This window comes from Aethalodelphis obliquidens, unplaced genomic scaffold (genome assembly GCF_003676395.1).
Source record: "Aethalodelphis obliquidens isolate GAN/ISIS:26980383/991018 unplaced genomic scaffold, ASM367639v1 scaffold17, whole genome shotgun sequence".
Taxonomy (NCBI): domain Eukaryota; kingdom Metazoa; phylum Chordata; class Mammalia; order Artiodactyla; family Delphinidae; genus Aethalodelphis; species Aethalodelphis obliquidens.
This window is the reverse complement of record NW_020837961.1, coordinates 21,024,523-21,043,833: the sequence shown is the minus strand read 5'-3', so window position 1 is coordinate 21,043,833 and position 19,311 is coordinate 21,024,523. Positions and strand designations below refer to the sequence as shown.

Here is a 19,311-nt window from a genome sequence, read left to right as displayed (position 1 = left end):
GTAAATCAACTATACTTCAATAAAAAAAATTTTTAATTTAAAAATAAATAAATAAATAAGAATCAAAAGATGTGGAAACCAGTTTAACAGGGGTTTGTCATTCCTGCCCCCCAAATGGGAAATTATTACATTATTCATAATCATCTCAGCATTATGATGCAGTTGTTGGCATCATCTTTTGTCAGGGATTTGAAGAACTCTTTGTAAAAAGTATGCTTCCCGGGCTTCCCTGTGGCACAGTGGTTGAGAGTCTGCCTGCCGATGCAGGGGACAGGGGTTCGTGCCCCGGTCTGGGAAGATCCCACATGCCGCGGAGCGGCTGGGCCTGTGAGCCATGGCCACTGAGCCCGCGCGTGTGGAGCCTGTGCTCTGCCGTGGGAGAGGCCACAGCAGTGAGAAGCCCGCGTACCGCATAAAAAAAAAAAAAAAGGTATGCTTCCCTTTGGTGAATAAAAAAGGAGAAGAGTTTTGGTCAACCCTCGGTTGTATTTCCAGCTTGTCAGGATCGTTAGGAGATAGACTGTCACATCCCGTTGTTCCTCTGTATGTAGTTTCTCATGCAGCCTTTGTTAAAATATGGGAAGGGACAGTGCCCTGCTGCGAATCATACAAATAGAATGAGTGAGATAGACATTGCCCTAGAGATGTTTGTTGAACTGTTGGTGCATTTCACTAAACTCCAGATTCTTTCCCTGTTCCTTTATTTATTTAGTCTAGTGACTTTTATTTTTCTTTCCATATGGGAGGGAAAAAATTGTTTGCAATCCCAATTATAAGGAAGTAGTCTTCCTATTTGGTCAACACAAGAAATATGGTATTAGGAATAATTGAATGTTATTTAATAGCCAACATGATCACCCTGTGTATCATTTTAGCACTGTTTTTGTTGTCCTTAGTTCTCCCTTTGATTTTTGTTTTTAATTTACAGTTACTTGCTTTCAGCATTAGAAAGTTTAGAGTAGAAATCAGAATGATAACCTAATATCTACAAACAAGATATAATAGTGGTATTAATAAGATGAATGATAGCTTACAATTAAGGATGATCAGGACTTATAGTTTCAGCTTCATGGACAGTATTTATTCCCTCTCTCTCATACACACACACACACACACACACACACACACACACACACACACAGACTCAATCACTGGCAAACTCCATACCTATAAGACAAAATTTCACAGATGAGGAATGAAGTCTTGGAGAGCTAATCCTTGCCTAAGATCCCACAGCCAGAAAACGATGGATCCAGAAGGCTGGCTCTTCAATGGCCTTTTCTGTTGTAGTTCCCAGGGAACCACTGAAGCACTGTGATTCTGCCTTGAAGGAAAGGACCTTGTCTTATTCATCTTGGTGCCCAGCTCCTGGTGAAGAACAGAATGGAACAAGGGGGTGACGTAACTAGCACTTTTCTGGGGGAAGATAAATCTGGCAAGGATGAGTGGGATGAAAAGAACAGGGAAAGATTGGTGGCATGGAGGGCAGTTTAGACGTTAGTACAACAATACAGAAAAAGAGTTAATGAGATCACGAATGAGGGAGCGGCGTGGCAAAACGAAAATAGGCAATGAAGTTAGAAGAGATTTAGGAAGAATGAGTTCGTGGGACTTGATAGCCATGTGCAGGCAGTGAGGAGTGCCAGGCCTTTTGAGAAATATCCATTCATGTAGCAAATATTTCTGGGGCATCCTCTGTGTGCCAAGATCTAGTCTAGTTGCTGGGGATCTAACAATGAGTTAAGTAAATGAAGATTTTGCTCTCATAGAGCTTATATTCTCATTGGAGGGTGTACCAGTCAGAGTTCTCCAGACAGCCATTGTATCCCACCATATATTCTTAAGGAATTAGCTTATGTGATGATAGGGGCTGGCAAGCCTGAAATCTGTAGGGCAGGTCTACAGGCTGGAAACGCTGAGCAGGGGCTGATGCTGCCATCTTGAGGCGGAGTTTTTTCTTCCTCAGGGAAACCAGTTTTGCTGTTAAGGCTCTTCAACTGATTGGGTCAGGCCCACCCAGATGATTTAGAATAATCTCCTTTATTTAAAGTCAACAGACTGTAGATATGAATCACATCTGCAGACTACCCTAAATTAGTGTTTGATTGAAGAACTGGTACTATAGTCTAGCCAAGTTGCCACATGAAACTAACCATCACAGAGGAGATGTAAGAATGACCAGTGCAGACAAAGAAGTCACTCAGGGGATAAGAGTAGGTACCAGCTTCTGTGTGTGGGAGACTCAGGACAGCCTCCTCCGCAGGAATAGATATATCTTCATCTTACACATGAGGCAGAGGAGACGTGGGAATGCTAAGTGACTTATTTAGGCTAAAACAGCTAATGATTGGCCCTGCTGTCTTTCTGATTTCCAGTACATGTGCAGGAAACACAACAGAGCCTGCCTCCCAGGAATGGTCAAAGGGACCTGAATGTCTGACTGACTTTTCCCCAGAAGGAACACCAGTGAGTGAGAAAATTTAGATTAGGCACCTGTTTTCTGAACGTAGAGCCTGAACACAGGGAGGTCGATTATTGCTTGGGGGTAGGGGTGCAGGGGGACACTTAACCCCGCATCAGCCCCTCCCTCCTGCTGCTGCACTGGGACTGACCTTCTTCCTGTGCCCAGGTCAGGGCTTTTGTACAAGCCCGTCATTCTGCCTAGAAGACTCTTCTTCCTCTCCTTCCCTTCTGTGGACAATGTCTGTGTAGCCCTCCGGGGTCTGAGCTTCGGCACCTCGTCAGGGAAACTTTCTCTATGTACCCAAACTAGGATGCATCTCCCAGTCACAAGCCCCCTACCAACTCCATGTTCTGCTAATGTGTCCTTAGCGCTGTTGTCGTGAAGCAGTTTATTTCTGTTTTATTAGTGTCTGCCTCTCCGATTATACTCCCAAAGAGAAGGAGCCAGATCCCTATCGTGCTGATTCCCAGTGAGGAGCACAGTTCTCGGCAGGTATTCCTTGTCGCGTGGATGCACGGCTAAGGGAATGAATGGATGTGATATATTTACTTGTAAGCGGTCAATCTGTAAGGCATTCGAAATAATGACCTGGAAACACACGACACATCCAGGTTGCTCCTCTGCGTCTCCTAATCCCCAATGCGATCGTGTCCTGTACACAGCTAATGCTATCCTTGGGACATGGGTTCTTCTCCATGTCAGTTTCAGAAGTGACACTTCTTGAGCTCTTCTCTGATTTGAGGGGTCCTTTGTACGCATCGGAGCCTCAAGCCTTCTAATGCAAAGACAGCTGGTAGAACTGTTAGCACAATAAAAATGAGAGTCAGGGAAGAGAGTGCAAGCGTTCCGGGAATAGTGCAGCATGGATGGCGTGTCCTAAGGATGCCCTCATACTTGACAGATGGTTCTCTCTCTTCTTGCCCCAGGCAGGAAATTCTGACTGCTTCTGCCCGTGGTCTGGAGTCGTGTGCGTGAGAAGACAAGCTTCTGATTCGAGCAGCCCCTGAGATCTCTGAGTGGGCTCTTGTGAGCCACGTTGAGAGGAAGTTTAGTCAGGACTCCCCACCCCCGCACCTACTAAATGCCCCCCTTATCCTGTCACTCAGAGGAAGGCTCCGGAGGGCTGGCGCGTGAGGCTGGCGATGGAGTCGAGCGCATCAGCTGTACAAACAGTAAAGCTTACGGTACCTGTCCCTCCGGCTTCTGATGTGAGAGCCACCAGCCACAGCAACTTAAAACATCACTTGTGCTGTGAAATGCTTGCCGGAGCTCTTCTGCCCTTTTGTGTGAGACCCCGAACATCTACAGAAATGAGGCTTTATTTTGCAGTTTGCTTCTGACTGTAGGAAAAGAAATTTTGGATTGATTTAAAAGTGGCAACTCTCAGGTTATTCTGCAAGGTCTGTGCAAATTTCCCCACTTGCCTTCTTTCCATTCAAGATTCTTCCTGTCTAAAAAGAGAGAAATTTCTCTGTTTCTACATTCTCTGCATTTTCTCAAACTTGGAAGACTCAGCTGCAAATCATAGAGGACCCTCCTGGGAGCCAGACAGATGTTGACTGTATCACCGCAGGGTGTAACAGGAAGCATTACTGGCCCAGGTGTTCGGAGATGGAGGTCCGAGTCTTGTCTCTGCCACCGAGCAGTGCGTGACCTTGAACAAGTCTCTGGGCTGGAGTGGACTAGGTGCTCTCCGCAGTTACCGCCGCGCTAAGATGTATGGTTCTCATTGCAGGCATCTTTTCCACAAGTCCTGTGTTGACCCCTGGCTCCTAGACCATCGCACCTGTCCCATGTGCAAGATGAACATTCTTAAAGCCCTAGGGATCCCGGTAAGCACAGCACAGCCTCCAGCATCGTCATGTCTGTCTTTCTGCCTTTCCCACAAAGCAGGGAGAAAACAGCATCCCTGGATTTTCTGTGTCCCCTCAATCCCATAGCAGTGGCGTCACCTGATGAGGCCCTAAGAGCGCTCCCATGTCTGGATATATTTCTCCTCTCACTTTTTCTCAATCTGAGAACATCGTGACCCTCTCAGCATGTCCATTGTATTTGTCTGTGAGTTGAGATGCTGCCTGAGCAGCTCATAGGCTCCTCTTCCGGGCTGCAGTGGGTGAGAGCAGGTGGGACACCCACAGAGGCCTCTTGGGCCAGTTGTACACTGATGACACTCTTGTGTCATTTACCTGCGCTGTCATCAAGCAGACCCGCACGCCACACTTTCTGATGTTGCCCCACCATCTCCTAGCTTCCAGAGGAAACAAGCTCTTCCCAACGATGGGAGGGGAGGCCAGCCACTGGGAATCTGGCTCAGGGCCCTCTGCTGAGCTCAGATCTCCATGGCGAGCTTGAGGGACAAGGAAGCCAAAGCCAGAACCACTGAATTCTAGCGCTACCCTCAAGCTGGCGCCCTCAGTTATACGTTTTATCAAACTTAGTCATTCCCCCTGTGCAAAGAGAATCCCCCCAGCTGGCTGGCTTGATGCTCCAGGGAAAGACTTTCCAGGGACCATATCGAGTGAAGGCCACGAGCTGCTGAGACACCGTCTGCTGTGGTGAGGGCAGGAAGCAAGCCAGGCCACCAGACCCGAGGGCTGCGCAGAGATGTGAGAACAACCTGGCCCCGTCTAAAAGAAGCTAGACAAACAGCATACAGAGACCGGCCTCCCCCTTCCCCCTCCGCTTTGCTGTCTCCTCCTCTTGTCATTCCTCACTACTAATGGCAGAGAATAAACAGAATTTTAAAAGTCCCAAGATGTCACTGAAGAAGAAAGGATCAGATCAGATATCAAAGGCTTCCTTTAATGCCAGAGGGCTAATTATCCCGGGAAGACCAGAGTGACTCTGTTTGAGGGCACGCACCTGAAGCGCCACAAGGTCATGGATTGGCTGAATTTTCTACCCTGCCTCCCCTGCCTCCCTGCCGGCTGTATGCTGATTTTTTTTTTTTTTTAACAGTCGATACACCAAGCACAGATCAATTTGTGTGACTGTAGCTTTGAGCTAGAGTTTGAAAGGCAATGCATTACATTTTCAGGCCAGAGTTGTGAAGGCATAATACATTCAAGGTGAAAATCACTGACAGTGAACATGAAACATGAGTAAAAACCCAACATCTCTATCAGATACTAGGGACTTAGAAAATTAAACTCGCTGTTGGCATGTTCCACATTTCTGGCTCTAACTGGTTCCTATTACAGTGGTACCTTCTGCCATTATATTTTGCCAAGAGAAATAAAAGACTGAACCTGACAGGAGCAGGTCCTTTACTGTCAGAGTGTTTTCAATCCCCTTATCTACATTCAAGTGCTTCATCCTCCTTTCTCTCCAGTCAGGTCTAGGGGGTGTCTTTGCAGGATGACAGATCACATCATTGAGTGCTCCTATAAGGTACCATATAACACGGGCCTTTTTCATCCCAGCACACACCGTCTCCTATCACTATTATCCTGGTATAAATAAGATGATTGTAAACGAATAGAAAATCCCGTGCAGCTGGTATATTCACGAGTCCCTAACTATTTCGCATCTGGTTTATTTGAGTTCTCCCTGCTAACCTGAATTTGAAAACCTATATGCTGTTCACTTACAGATGGTATTTGACATCTCTTACTAAATGTTATGACTGTAATTTCTCTTAGAGGTATATAAATTGGGTTTCTATTCAAAATATCATTCTATTTGATGAACCATTTCGAGTGGATATAAACTGTGAGGTTCTGTAAGGTGGGTCTGTTAAATGTTGTTTCTAAGCCGAATTATTTATTCGTTCTCTCATTAACAAGTCTCACTGAGCTAATTCGCTTTCTCTTTTCCTCTACTCACCTCTGTTAGAGACATAACACTATTCCTGCTAGCCCACAAAGTAAAAGCGAACACCCTGCATCAAAACTAATAAAATAATCTTATAAAAAGAGAAAAGAGAGAAAACAAGAACACGATCACCAAGCAGAGTCAACATCGTGAAAACTATGTCAGCTCTTCTTGCATCTGTGGTCACATCCAGGTGCTTATGGCTGAAAGAACAACCAGCACAGGATCCTCACCTGGAGCTCTTTTCCTCCCTGATACCCGCACACAATTTGAATCTGCATCTTTACATAGTATAGTGGAGGGAAAGAAGTTATTTTTTCTTCTGCCGTCCTCGGTTCTCCAGCTGGACCCCGTAAATTAGGCTTGTAAAAGACAGATTAACAAGAGAAAATCAAACAGAAGTTTATGAACACATGCATCGTGTGTGCACATAGGAGCACTTGGCGATGAGTGATTCAGAAGGGTGGTTAGAACTTCGGCTTCTATAGCATCTTCAAAAAAGAGCAATAAATTTTTAGAGAAGTGACAAGACAGAGGGAAAGGACTTTGAGTTTCCAGGACAGCAAATTGTGGGGAGGTAAATATATGGGGGAAACCAATGGCAGATAAGGGCATGTCAGTTAGGTTTGTTACGTCAACTCCCAGTCGCTGGTGATAAGAATGTTCTTCTCTTTCTGGTACAGAGAGGGGGACCCCCTTACAAATTTATGTCTTGCTTTTAGGCAAATAGGGGGAAGGCAGAGAGCATTTCTTTACCCAATTCTCAATTGTTTCAGCTAAAAACAATTTTTATGCCAACATAGCAAATTTGGGCAGTGGCATACTCTGCTACCCTTCAAAGGTGTACTTTACCTTTGCCCAGAAATTGAATTTTTTAAAGTATTTTCTCAAATCTTCCCTTCACTGATCTTGGATCTGGGCAGATACTAACATTCCCAAGTTTTCAGAGCAGTAAACTGAGACTTAGATAAAATTTCCAAATCAGCATTTACTGAGCACTTAATAATTGTCAGGCACTATGTGAGGGCTTGGAACTCAAGGTCAATATAGTGTAGTTGCTTCACTTTAAGTGTCTCACTTGTATGTGGAACCTACGTGGAAAAGAAACAGAGAAGAGATCTGTGGTTGCCAGGGGCAGGAGGTGGGGAGGGTGAAATGGGTGAGGGGGTCAGAGGGTACAAACTTCCAGTTATGAAATAAGTAAGTCCCGGGGACGTAATGCACCGCACAGTGACTCTAATACAATACACAACACTGTATTGTATATTTGAAAGTTGCTAAGAGAGTAGATCTTAAAAGTTCTCATCACAAGAATAAAAATTTTGTAATCATGTGAGGTGATGGATGTTAACTAAACTTATTGTAGTGATGGTTTTGCAACATACACATGTATCAAATCATCATGTTGTACAACTTAAACTAATACAATATGCCATGCCAATTATAGCTCAGTAAAACCGGAATTAAAAAAAAAAGCTTGCGGACTAGTAGAGTGAGACTAACACAGTAACAAATGACTGTAACAGTGGGAGAAGTGTGAAAAGAGTTACAGTATCAAAGATGACTACTGGGAGGGAGCGCTGCTTAGAAAAGAGACATTTGGCCTGGGAATTGAGGGATGATTAGGAGTTCACCAGGGTTAGTTTGAGACCTTGGGATGGGAGAGGGGAAGGGGATGATGATTTGGGCAACTGTCATCCCGAGTGGAAGAGCAGCGTATGCTAAGGTGCTGAAATGGGGAATATATGGTTTATTCTGTGTGTTTCCAAAGGCTGAAGGTAGGGCCAGAAAAGAAGGCTTGGGTCAGACTGTACGGTGCCTGTTTTGCTATACTAAGGAGCTTGTAATTTATTCTTTAGGAGGAAAAAAAGAAAAAGAATCATACCTGTGCTTTTTTTAAAAAAAAGAAAGAGTGCTCTGGTGAAAAAGTGGAGAATGAAGTATACCGGGGAAGAAACTAGAGGGAGATTGGGAATTGGTAATGGGGTAAGAAACGTTCAGAACATACCCGCTCATGTCCAATAATCTCAGTCAGTAAACTTGGAGGATCAGTCATTCAATGGGTTGACTTTCAACAACTCGAATTTCAAGGAATTGGCCCACTGCCAATAGAGGTGAAGCCAGCAGAACACAAAGAGAATGTGGGGGAAAGGGAATGAGCTGAACCTGAGGTTTCTGTGGGATGATGGAGATTTCCAGCTGACTGTTGGAAACACAGGCGCGGGGCTTGGGAGACCTGGCTTGAGAATGGAAATCCAGGACAAGAGTCCAGCAGTTTGGATTTCTTGCCTTGTGCTCCCCATGAGCCCGTGAGTGGTAGATTTTCTCTTTCAATGAAGTTTGCACACAATCTAGTCATTGTGGTGTTAATTCAAACAGTGTCAACCTAGGATTCTCCTCACCCAAGCCTGCCCACCCTGATCTGCATCCTTGGACAGGGTGCAAAACCGTGTCATTGTCGTCGCTCAAGGCAATGTCACTCTCCAGCGTGGAGCAAAACGTGTGATTAACAGCCATTCTTAGTGCTTCTCAAGACCGTATCTCTCCTCCACCACCTTTAAAAAATCATTTTTATGAGTTTGGTCAGAGGCAGAACAACTGAAAATCATGTTTTACAAGCTGTTTGTGGAAGAGATATCAATATATTCAACACCACTTCAGCCAGCAGAACTGAGACCAAAGAGTCAAACTGCCCCGCTGCCCGCTAAGAGAAGCTGGCCGACACAGGCTGCCTGGCGAGGCACAAGAGACCCCGGTCTCTACGTTTTTCAAGTGGAGCTGTGAGGAATATTGGGAGGGAGAGTCCTGTAGTGAGTGGGTAATTAAAGTAGATGGTCTCACCCTAGTTTTATGATGCTAAGATTTTAACTTAGAAGATTTGACAAATGTACGATCAATTGAATGTTATGTAAATAGGGCTTTGCTCTGCAGGTGGTTTTTGGGCTTATGTTTAACAGCACCTCACCCTGTGCTCTTGTGTTTGTGTGTGCGTTTGTTTAGGTATATGTGTGTATCTCTGATGCACGAGTGAGATTCTGTCTCCCCTCTCATGCCATCAGTCTATTTGTAAACAACACATGGGTCTTTGGGGCTAATTATCAGGCTGTCAGCTACTTCCTATACAAGAAGTAAACACTATAGATAAGGAAGAGCTGTCATTATAAATAAGTATCATATTATTCTCCCTATGTAATTATATTAATGTATGGCTACTGCTACCTCTGGAATTAAAACCTTGTCTGTAGATCTAAACGGAACCTTTGGAAATAAAATTTTGGAAGATGTTTTCATGTTAATTACAGGAACTATATGTGGAATGTCTTTAAATAAAGTGGTTCAGGAAGAAAACAGTAAAGAACTTGGTTTTCCCTCAGGACAAAATATTTAGGCTGTAGACATCTCATCTCTAACTTGATGATATACACTAAGATAGGTCCTTTTCTGCTCCTGTCAGCCCAATGCCGACTGCATGGACGACTTGCCCACTGACTTCGAGGGATCTCTGGGAGGTCCGTCAACCAACCAGATCACCGGCGCAAGCGACACAACCGTAAATGAAAGCTCAGTCACTTTGGACCCTGCTGTCCGGACCGTGGGAGCCTTGCAGGTGGTCCAGGATACAGATCCCACCCCGCAGGAGGGAGAAATCATCTTCACCACCAACAGTAAGTTCTGCGCCGCATGCCAGTGCCGTATTCCAAAAGGCTGTTGCCTCGCGGGAATTGGAAAAAGGCCCTTTTCCTCAAGAAGAAAGAAAAATTAAATGAATAGAACGTTGCTAGGCTAAACAATCATATCTGATGGGCCTTGAGAAGCCCAGCTTACTCCAGAGCCAGCAGGGCACACAACAGTGCTAGCTGTGTGTGTCACCCACCTACACACGCCGGTGCCACAGCACTGCACACCCCCCATGGTACCCAGAAACCAGGCCAGGTGGTGGTGCTGGCCTCTGAAAGTGGAAGGCAGGTGAGAAGAGCCACTGCCCACTGGATAGGGCACAACCCACTCACTCATGTGCGTGTGTGTGTGTGTGTGTGTGTGTGTGTACACAGGCTTGAGCCCTCCCGAGTGTGCAGGTGGCATTCTGAGCTGGTCTGGACAGCATGCAGGAGGGTTCTCCCCCAAACCCGTTGCTGCAGGACTCAGATGCAAGTGGAACCCCTTTAGATGGGCATCCTTGCAGTACAACCTAAACCCCTACGCATAGTGAGGTATTAAAATATCTTTAGGGTTTCTTCCGCATCTCTTGCATAGACTCAAGCTAAATGCTGTTCTGGTTGAGGGTAGTTATAAAAATATTAAAATAGCTATGTTAGCATACGGTTGAAGCTCAAACCTAAAGTATTTACTCTACCGTCTAATACAGCAGAGATAAAAGGAGTTCTAAAAAAATCAGCATGCAAATTAACTTAGGTTTAAGGTTAAACAGGTGGATGAATATTTCAGGTTTTAAAGGAGGTGTGTTTTTTCCCTTGATGGAAGTAACCTATTCACTATAGAATATTTGGAAATGGAGCAGAGCAGATGAAAGCATGTTGGGATATTCCTTTTTAAGTTGGTCTCTTTTTTACATATTCGTGATGTTTATGCAGTTCAGAAAATCATTCACACTGATATTTAAAGACGCATTTTTCTGATGAAGAAACATAACAGTCCTCGTCATTGAAAGACTCAGAAATGAAGAAGAGAATAAAAAAAGAATGCAAAAGTCACGCAGTACCCCACTACCCAGAAATAATCACTCTTAACATTTTGGTGTATTTGCTGATAATCTTTTTTTTTTTAATTTAACATTTTTATTGGTGTATAATTGCTTTACAATGGTGTGATACTTTCTGCTTTATAACAAAGTGAATCAGCTATATGTATACATATGTCCCCATATCCCCTCCCTCTTGCGTCTGCCTCCCACCCTCCCTATCCCACCCCTCTAGGTGGTCACAAAGCACCGAGCTGATCTCCCTGTGCTATGCGGCTGCTTCTCACTAGCTATCTATTTTACATTTGGTAGTGTATATATGTCAGTGTTACTCTCTCACTCCGTCCCAGCTTATCCTTCCCCCTCCCCATGTCCTCAAGTCCATTCCCTACATCTGCATCTTTATTCCTGTCCTGCCCCTGGGTTCTTCAGAACCTTTTTTTTCTTTTTTTTTTTTTTTAGATTCCATATATATGTGTTAGCATACGGTATTTGTTTTTCTTTTTCTGACTTACTTCACTCTGTATGACAGACTCTAGGTCCATCCACCTCACTACAAATAACTCAATTTCGTTTCTTTTTATGGCTGAGTAATATTCCATTGTATATATGTGCCACATCTTCTTTATCCATTCATCTGTTGATGGACACTCAGGTTGTTTCCATCTCCAGGCTATTGTAAATAGAGCTGTAATGAACATTTTGGTACATGACTCTTTTTGAATTATGGTTTTCTCAGGGTATATGCCCAGTAGTGGGATTGCTGGGTATGTGGTACTTCTATTTGTAGTTTTTTAAGGAACCTCCATATTGTTCTCCATAGTGGCTGTATCAATTTATATTCCCACAACAGTGCAAGAGGGTTCCCTTTTCTCCACAACCTCTCCAGCATTTATTGTTTGTAGATTTTTTGATGATGGCCGTTCTGACTGGTGTGAGGTGATACCTCATTGTAGTTTTGATTTGCATTTCTCTAATGATTAGTGATGTTGAGCATCCTTTCATGTGTTTGTTGGCAATCTGTATGTCTTCTTTGGAGAAATGTCTGTTTAGGTCTTCTGCCCATTTTTGGATTGGGTGGGTTGTTTTTTGATATTGAGCTGCATGAGCTGCTTGTAAATTTTGGAGATTAATCCTTTGTCTGCTTCATTTGCAAATATTTTTTCCCATTCTGAGGGTTGTCTTTTCGTCTTGTTTATGTTTTCCTTTACTGTGCAAAAGCTTTTAAGTTTCATTAGGTCCCATTTGTTTATTTTTGTTTTTATTTCCATTTCTCTAGGAGGTGGGTCAAAAAGGATCTTGCTGTGATTTATGTCATAGAGTGTTCTGCCTATGTTTTCCTCTATATAGTGTCTGGCCTTACATTTAGGTCTTTAATCCATTTTGAGTTCATTTTTGTGCATGGTATTAGGGAGTGTTCTAATTTCCTTCTTTCACATGTAGCTGTCCAGTTTTCCCAGCACCACTTATCGAAGAGGCTGTCTTTTCTCCATTGTATATTCTTGCCTCCTTTGCTGATAATCTTTTGATGTAGTTGAGACAGTAACCATGGGGATGAACATTCAGTATTGTAACCATAGAACTTTCACAGGACCTCGACAGAGGGTAATTTCGAGAGGAACTTGGTGGTAAATATCCACCCATGTAGGGTTTATTAGTTTTTGGTAGGTATGAGTTTTAACTTGACTTTTAGAGGCATAAGGACCTCAGTATTGAAACATTGGCCATAAACATTAAAAAGTCCTTAAAGAGAGATTTTGATCCATTTGTTTTGAAGGTCTAGAGTGATACTGTCTAGTATTAATATAATGCAAGCCACAGAAGTAATTTCAAATTCTCAATAGCCACAGTAACATAAAAATAATAAGTTGGTAAAGTTCATTTTAATGATTTTTTTTTTTTTTTTGCGTTACGCGGGCCTCTCACTGTTGTGGCCTCTCCCGTTGCAGAGCACAGGCTCTGGACGCGCAGGCTCAGCGGCCATGGCTCACAGGCCTAGCCGCTCCGTGGCATGTGGGATCTTCCTGGACCGGGGCACGAACCCGTGTCCCCTGAATCGGCAGGCGGACTCTCAACCACTGCGCCACCAGGGAAGCCCAATATTTTTATTTAACCCAATATATCCAAAATATTTTATTCTTTTTTTATAGTAACTCTTCAAAACCTGGTGTGTATTTTATTCTTAGATCACATCTCAGTTTAGACTAGCCCCATTTCAAGTACTCAGAAGCACGTGTGGCCAGTGGCTACCATATTGGAGAAGACAGATTTAGAATCCTAGTAATTTAGGGATATAAGAACCTAAAAAAAAAAAAAAAAAAAAAAACCTTAAAGGTCATTTAATTGTTACCATGATAAACTTTTGATTTTCACCATATGAAAATTGTGACCAGTTACCATCAGGCATATCACCATTAGTGGTCTAAGTGAAGTATATTGGAAGGCCTCATAAAATGTTGCTAGCAGTTCAAAAACATTTAAGGCATGAGCCTTTTTTGAGCCCATAAAAAGAACCAAATCAAAAATGGATCCTACTTTATTTCTTGCAATGAAATGATTGTTTGATTTTCTGTTAGATTCCTTATTTTGAAAAATGGCTATGTACTTCATCCATCTTAGTAAAGCCCAGATGACAAATGAAAAGGCATAGTTTATGGGTTAAAACACAACCAAAAATGAAATAGGAAATTAAAGTCTGTATCCATATAATTCATAATCCCAGACAGTTTTGGCTAAAATAGACTCAGAGTGTTTAGGTTCATAGCAGGCATTTAGCAGATGTTTACGGAATGACTTGAGATAAAAGTGTTTGATCTAAGCTTCAACAGGGAGCTTCTGTTCACAACAGAAGGAAAAATGCCAGGTAATTTCAAAGGAAGGTCTTGGTAAAGATGAAGAGACGAGGTGTGAGACCACATCTATAGTTTGAAGACTGAAACTACATATGAATATGGCTAAAGACATCAGTCTCTTAGTACAGAAACTGAATTTTTCTCACAAAATACTCTTCCTAGACCATTTATTTCATTTTTAATGAAGTATAGTTGATTTACAATGTCTCAGGTGTATGGCAAAGTGATTCAGTTTTTTATATATGTATAAACATATATATATATACATATATATATTCTTCAGATTCTTTTCCATTATAGGTTATTACAAGGTATTGAATATAGTTCCCTGTGCTTTCTAGTAGGTCCTCGTTGTTTGTCTGTTTTATATATAGTAGTGTGTATATGTTAATCCCAAATTCCCAGTTTATCCCTCCCCCGCTTCCCCTCTGTAACCATAAGTTTGTTTTCTATGTCTGTGAGTCTGTTTCTGTTTTGTAAATAAGTTCATTTGTGTCGTTTTTTCTAGATTCCACATAAAAGTGATATCATATGATATTTTATTTCTGATTAGTTTTATTTATTGGGATTTCACAGAATATTCCAAGCACAGTCATTCTGATTAGATGTTAATGGTTTATACCACTAACTAAATGGCTGTAGATTACTTAAGGGGAAAATTCTTTCCTCTGTACAGGTTTGTACACTGCCTAGTGCCCTAACTCAAATAAATAATTAATAAATGAACAAACACGGATGCATGAATAAATGAGCGAAAAGATTCAAGTTCTTATCAGTGTTATTGTAACCATTTCTCTAATGCTATAGAAAAAAATGCAGATGGTGAAAGAAGTATAGTTGGGATACGATATTGCTACAAATCACAAATAACCCACTGGAGGTTGGACCTGACGTTTTTCTACCTTATCCTTTCCTACCTCACATCTCTGCAGATCCAGGAAATTACTAGAAAATGAAGAAGCAACAGTAGGTAACAAATACATAACACCAACTCTGTACCAGGCACCCTTTTATGTTGTTTACATGTATTAGCTCACGACAACCCTATGAGGTAAATGTTATTTTTAACTTCATTTTCCTGATGCAGAAACAGCAGCACTGAGAGATTAAAAGTAACTGACCTGAGGTCATAAGCTAGTGACAGGTGGAGCTGGAATTCGAAGGAGCAGCTAGCTGGCTCTACGACGCCATGCATAGCTATGCTCAGAAGATGCAAAAGGGGAGAAAACGCACACAGTTCTCATTTCATTTTTTTCCTCTTTTCCTCCATTTTTCTAAATCTCTGAAAGGCCAAAAATGTGCTTAGTTTCAGCTTGCATTCTCATCCCTACCTCCATTCTTCCTTTCCTGGCAAACAGTCTTGCTGTATAGTCGATCAAATGCGCGTAAAAGTCATTTCAGCACTCAGGGGGAAACAGCATAGAACAGATTGCCCTTAGAGTAAAGATGGAAAAATCTGGCATTAAGCGATCATCTTCAGCTCCCAAGAAAAGAAAAACGTTTACAAAGGAAAGGAAATGCAAACTGGTAGGCAGTCTGACATTTGGGAGAAAGACGTTCTTGTATGCATATCTTTAACGTTTCTGACATTTCAGCTTTTATAACCTCACACGGCAACCCCAAATCACAGTGTTTCTCCTCCACGTTGGTGCAAGGGGTCATTTGTATGCATGCCCTGATGTCACTCACCCAGCTTCATCTGCCCACCCAGTTGCACCAAAACCATACTCTGCCTGCTGACTCCCCAAGCCCAGGCTGCAGCTGGTTGGATTGGCTTCAGCAAGGAAAGAAGTTCCTTAGGACCAAAGGAAAACACAGCTGAACAAACAGCCCGGTGTGTTTGGAAACTCCAGACAGGAGCTAGAGAAAGACACAAAAGGAGAAGACTCTATCACTCCTTCCCTAAAACATTCCGCGCCACTCCGCACCTTCTCAAGAGGGTCTGAAACCTTCCCTTTGTCTTCCAAGGAAAGTCACTGACCCCACCATCCGTTTCCTTTATTGAGTCACCACACAAGTCCTCTAGTGCTGTGTCTAGATTGTTACCCCCTTGCCGCTCCTTCCACCTCAAACTGGAAGGAACCAGCAGTCAGCCCATGGGGTGGAGGGTGGAGGGAACTAGAAGCTAGAAAGGGAGGAGATGGACGGAGTCAAGGCCTCCCAGATCTGCCCCGATACGTTCTGAGGAGCACATGGTATCATGTGTTTGGCCAGGAGACCCGGTCTTCAGACGTCGCAGAAGGAAGCAGTACCCATGAATTGTTATGTAGGCTAATAGGCTCAAACTCGGCCAGTTGAATTGAAACGTGGTGTAGGTTTCCTCTGGGAAACTTCCTATCCACTCTGAACCTTTCGGGGAGTATCGTGTATTTAATGTGTTGAGCCAACATGATTTGTGATGTGTGTAAAATGCATCTTGCTTTTTGCTGCTCTGCCTGAACCGTCTGGCGTGGGTGTAACAGCCCCCTGCCTGGGGATGACAATTCCAGCAGGACTTTTCTGCTCACTCTTAGGTAACGGACAGTTCCAAGAGTCCCTTTAGGTTCCAAACACCGACAAAAGGATTTTTTTTTTCTCTGCAGAGCCCTTCTCTCTTGTAATCCCCATCACTCAGGACAGATGGGCCTCCGTTGCTTACCCACGAGGCCTCCTGCAGCCTTCGCGCTATCTGCCGAGGTGCTCTCACCGCTCCAGGAGGTCTTTTTGGATAGGGCCCAAGTTGAGCCCGGTACTGCTTGCTCCCCACGTGGCCACCTCTGGGACCCTCACACGTCACCTGCCCTGACACCCGTCTCCGGTACAGCAGCTGTTTCCAGCCTCTGACCCCACGCAGGCCATCGGCCTCCTCCCTTCAGACTCCAGGCAGGCAGGAGACCTGAGTCCACAGCCTGCCTTAGCTTTTCTAAGGCCTGAGTCTGCTCTCTCTGAGTCCCACCTGCAGGAGGCATAGTTCAGAATCTCCTTGGTGATGGAGGGAGAGGGGTTTCCCTTGCAGGAACCCCTCGCTGGGCTTGGGTCTGGGAGATAGCCCTTCCCCACCCCTTCTTCTAGAGGAATGGGATTCAGCGTGATAATACTCTCCCCACAGACAAGCTCCTTTCCAATTTCCCCACCTTCCTCTCCCTCTCTCCCCTTGTTTTTGTCATTAACTGGGTGATGGGGTCCAGAATCATAGAACAGGTACCCTTCACATCCGCTCTACCCAGCAGTGGGGTGTCGGGCACAGGGCTGGGGGGAGATGGGAGAGGCCATCTCATACTTCTTTGCTGCCCACAGCTCTTCAGTAGAAACTGAGGCAGGAAGAGTCCCATGAATGCAAAAGAATTAGTTCTTGAATGTCTTGATGGGCTTCACCAGAGGACACCTTCCTAGCTGATATGGCGACTAAACTACGGTCCCTTTTCAGAGACCCTAGAGACAAGTCAACCTTTTTGGGAAAAAAAAATATATATGCTTGCACTCTTCAAAATGCCCTCATGAGACAAAAGTAATTGTTAAAGCACAGCTGAAACTGCAGCCCAGCACAAAAAAAAAAAAAAGGAAAAGTCATTTTCAGCAAAAAGTCATTCACTGCTATCACTGCGGTCACCCGGAGCTCTCCAGGGACACAGACTAGACACTAATTACAGAAAAAACTTCCAAAGAGTTCATTCAGAGACTTGTGTATGGCAGTTTCTGGAGTGACCCGCTTTCTCTTCGTTGAGGAACTCAGTAGGAACATCTCTGGCGAGTCTTCATTCCTAAAAACACAGTCTCTTAAAATTAGGCCAGAAACGACATCCGTTCTTTTCTTTTTAACGTTCTGTGTTTATTAGTTAGGGAGCCATTGAGGAAGCATTCAGCGTATCTATATTCAAAGGTTTTACATGCCGCTAGGCTTGCTCCAGTCGCAAGCTGAATATGAACACGAGAGTGTGTGTGTGTATTCAGGGCTTTTCCAGGGAACCTGAGTGTGAACCTCTGGGTCAGAGCAACTGAGAGAAAAAGGGAGGGTTGGCATGAACATCCCATTTCTGTTCCAAATGTTCCTTTACATTTGCAAAGCAGCAGTCTCCGGGTTTTAACGTGACTGCAAAATATACCGGTGCATCCAGAAATCAACACCTCTACAGAAAGCATCCCAGCGTATATAAGAAAGGACAAGAGTGAGTAGCCACATCTGCTTTTTTGACTTGCATCAAAGCCTGAACTGGCAGAGTAGCTCCCCTTTGGATGAATATGCTGGATGGAACTAGCAACAAGAATGATCTCCCTTGGTGCCCATAAGATTCACATTAGCCCTGGAAAGATTATTGCTTTGATCTGTGAGCCTCTTCCATTGTGGCAGACAACAGAATCGGCCAACCAGCTAAGATTTTAGATCCCACTGTCGTTCGTCCTTCGGGACATATTTCAGCCACGGTGAATTACTTCCATACAAAGTGAAGCATTTGCAGATGGCGATGCTGTTCCATAGCTCGTGATGTGCCAGGTCCTTGCAGTCACATACCCGCCTTGTTTCTGAGCCTTCCAGCTCACCAGCTCGACGATGGCTTCAGGAGAGGAACAGCTGTTCTGAAGAGCAAAGATCTTTGTGATAAGCACTTGCCTTCACTGTCAACTGTCCCAGATGGCAATCAGTCCGTCCACAAGCCACTGGATTTTTTTGCGGTAACATTCCTCCTCAATTAAAAGCACACACCAACCTCAGCTCACTCGGGGCCAGACTCCCAGGGTTTCCCTGGCCTGTGTGTCTGGTGCCTTTGACAAGGGAGTGTTGAGGATCTGCAGATGCACGGACTGCCTGTGAGAGAGCTCATCCGTTTAGACCACAGATATATTGCCACTGGGAGCGCTCAGCCTGGGCGTGACACCACGCCGTCCACTCAGAAGAAACTTGTCCTCCTGAAATGAAGTGGCCCAGCCAAGCAGACAAAATCCATCCATTGTGGGAGGTTGTCTCAGATGTCCTGAGTTACGCACTGATAGCACCATCTCCAGTTTGATTGATTCTTCCCAGTGCTGTCTCGCTTTTGGTAAGCATTCCAGAAGTGGGCTAGGGACAGGGCTGTTGAGCAGACCTGCATTTTACCACATATTGACACCCTGAGCGTGGATCTCAGCAGGGAGGTGGCAGCTGATGGCAAGAAACATAACTGGCAGGTCAGCCCTTTTTCAGTGTTGGAACAGCACATGGGGTAAAGAGGCGGGGGAAGGTCCATCATTCAGAGATTAAGATAGCAGGGAACAGCTGAAAATGTCCTTTGGCTGACATAAGAATTGGCTCTGAAAATTCAGAGAGTCAGGGTTCCATAAGTCAAAATATTTCAGAAATGAAATTCAGTGGTTCAGAATAAAAAAAAAAAAAGTGTAACTATCAGAACATCACTGGAGCTACATGAGGTAAGATGGTGTACTGGAAACACCACTAGCCAGAAACAAAAAGTGACGCCTTAGGTGTGATTTGGCCTCCAGTTAGCTGTGTGACCTTGGGCAAGTCACTC

At 44.0% G+C, this 19,311-nt stretch overlaps 1 protein-coding gene across 1 annotated transcript in view; it reads left to right on the top strand.

Annotated features, from left to right (window-relative positions):
* RNF150 (ring finger protein 150) overlaps window positions 1-19,311 on the top strand; it is a 238,526-nt gene that overhangs the window by 184,405 nt on the left and 34,810 nt on the right. Inside the window, exons 5-6 of the mRNA XM_027117053.1 lie at window positions 4,200-4,296; window positions 9,732-9,942. Of these exons, the coding sequence (XP_026972854.1) occupies window positions 4,200-4,296; window positions 9,732-9,942 (308 nt within the window). The remainder of the gene's footprint in view (window positions 1-4,199; window positions 4,297-9,731; window positions 9,943-19,311) is intronic.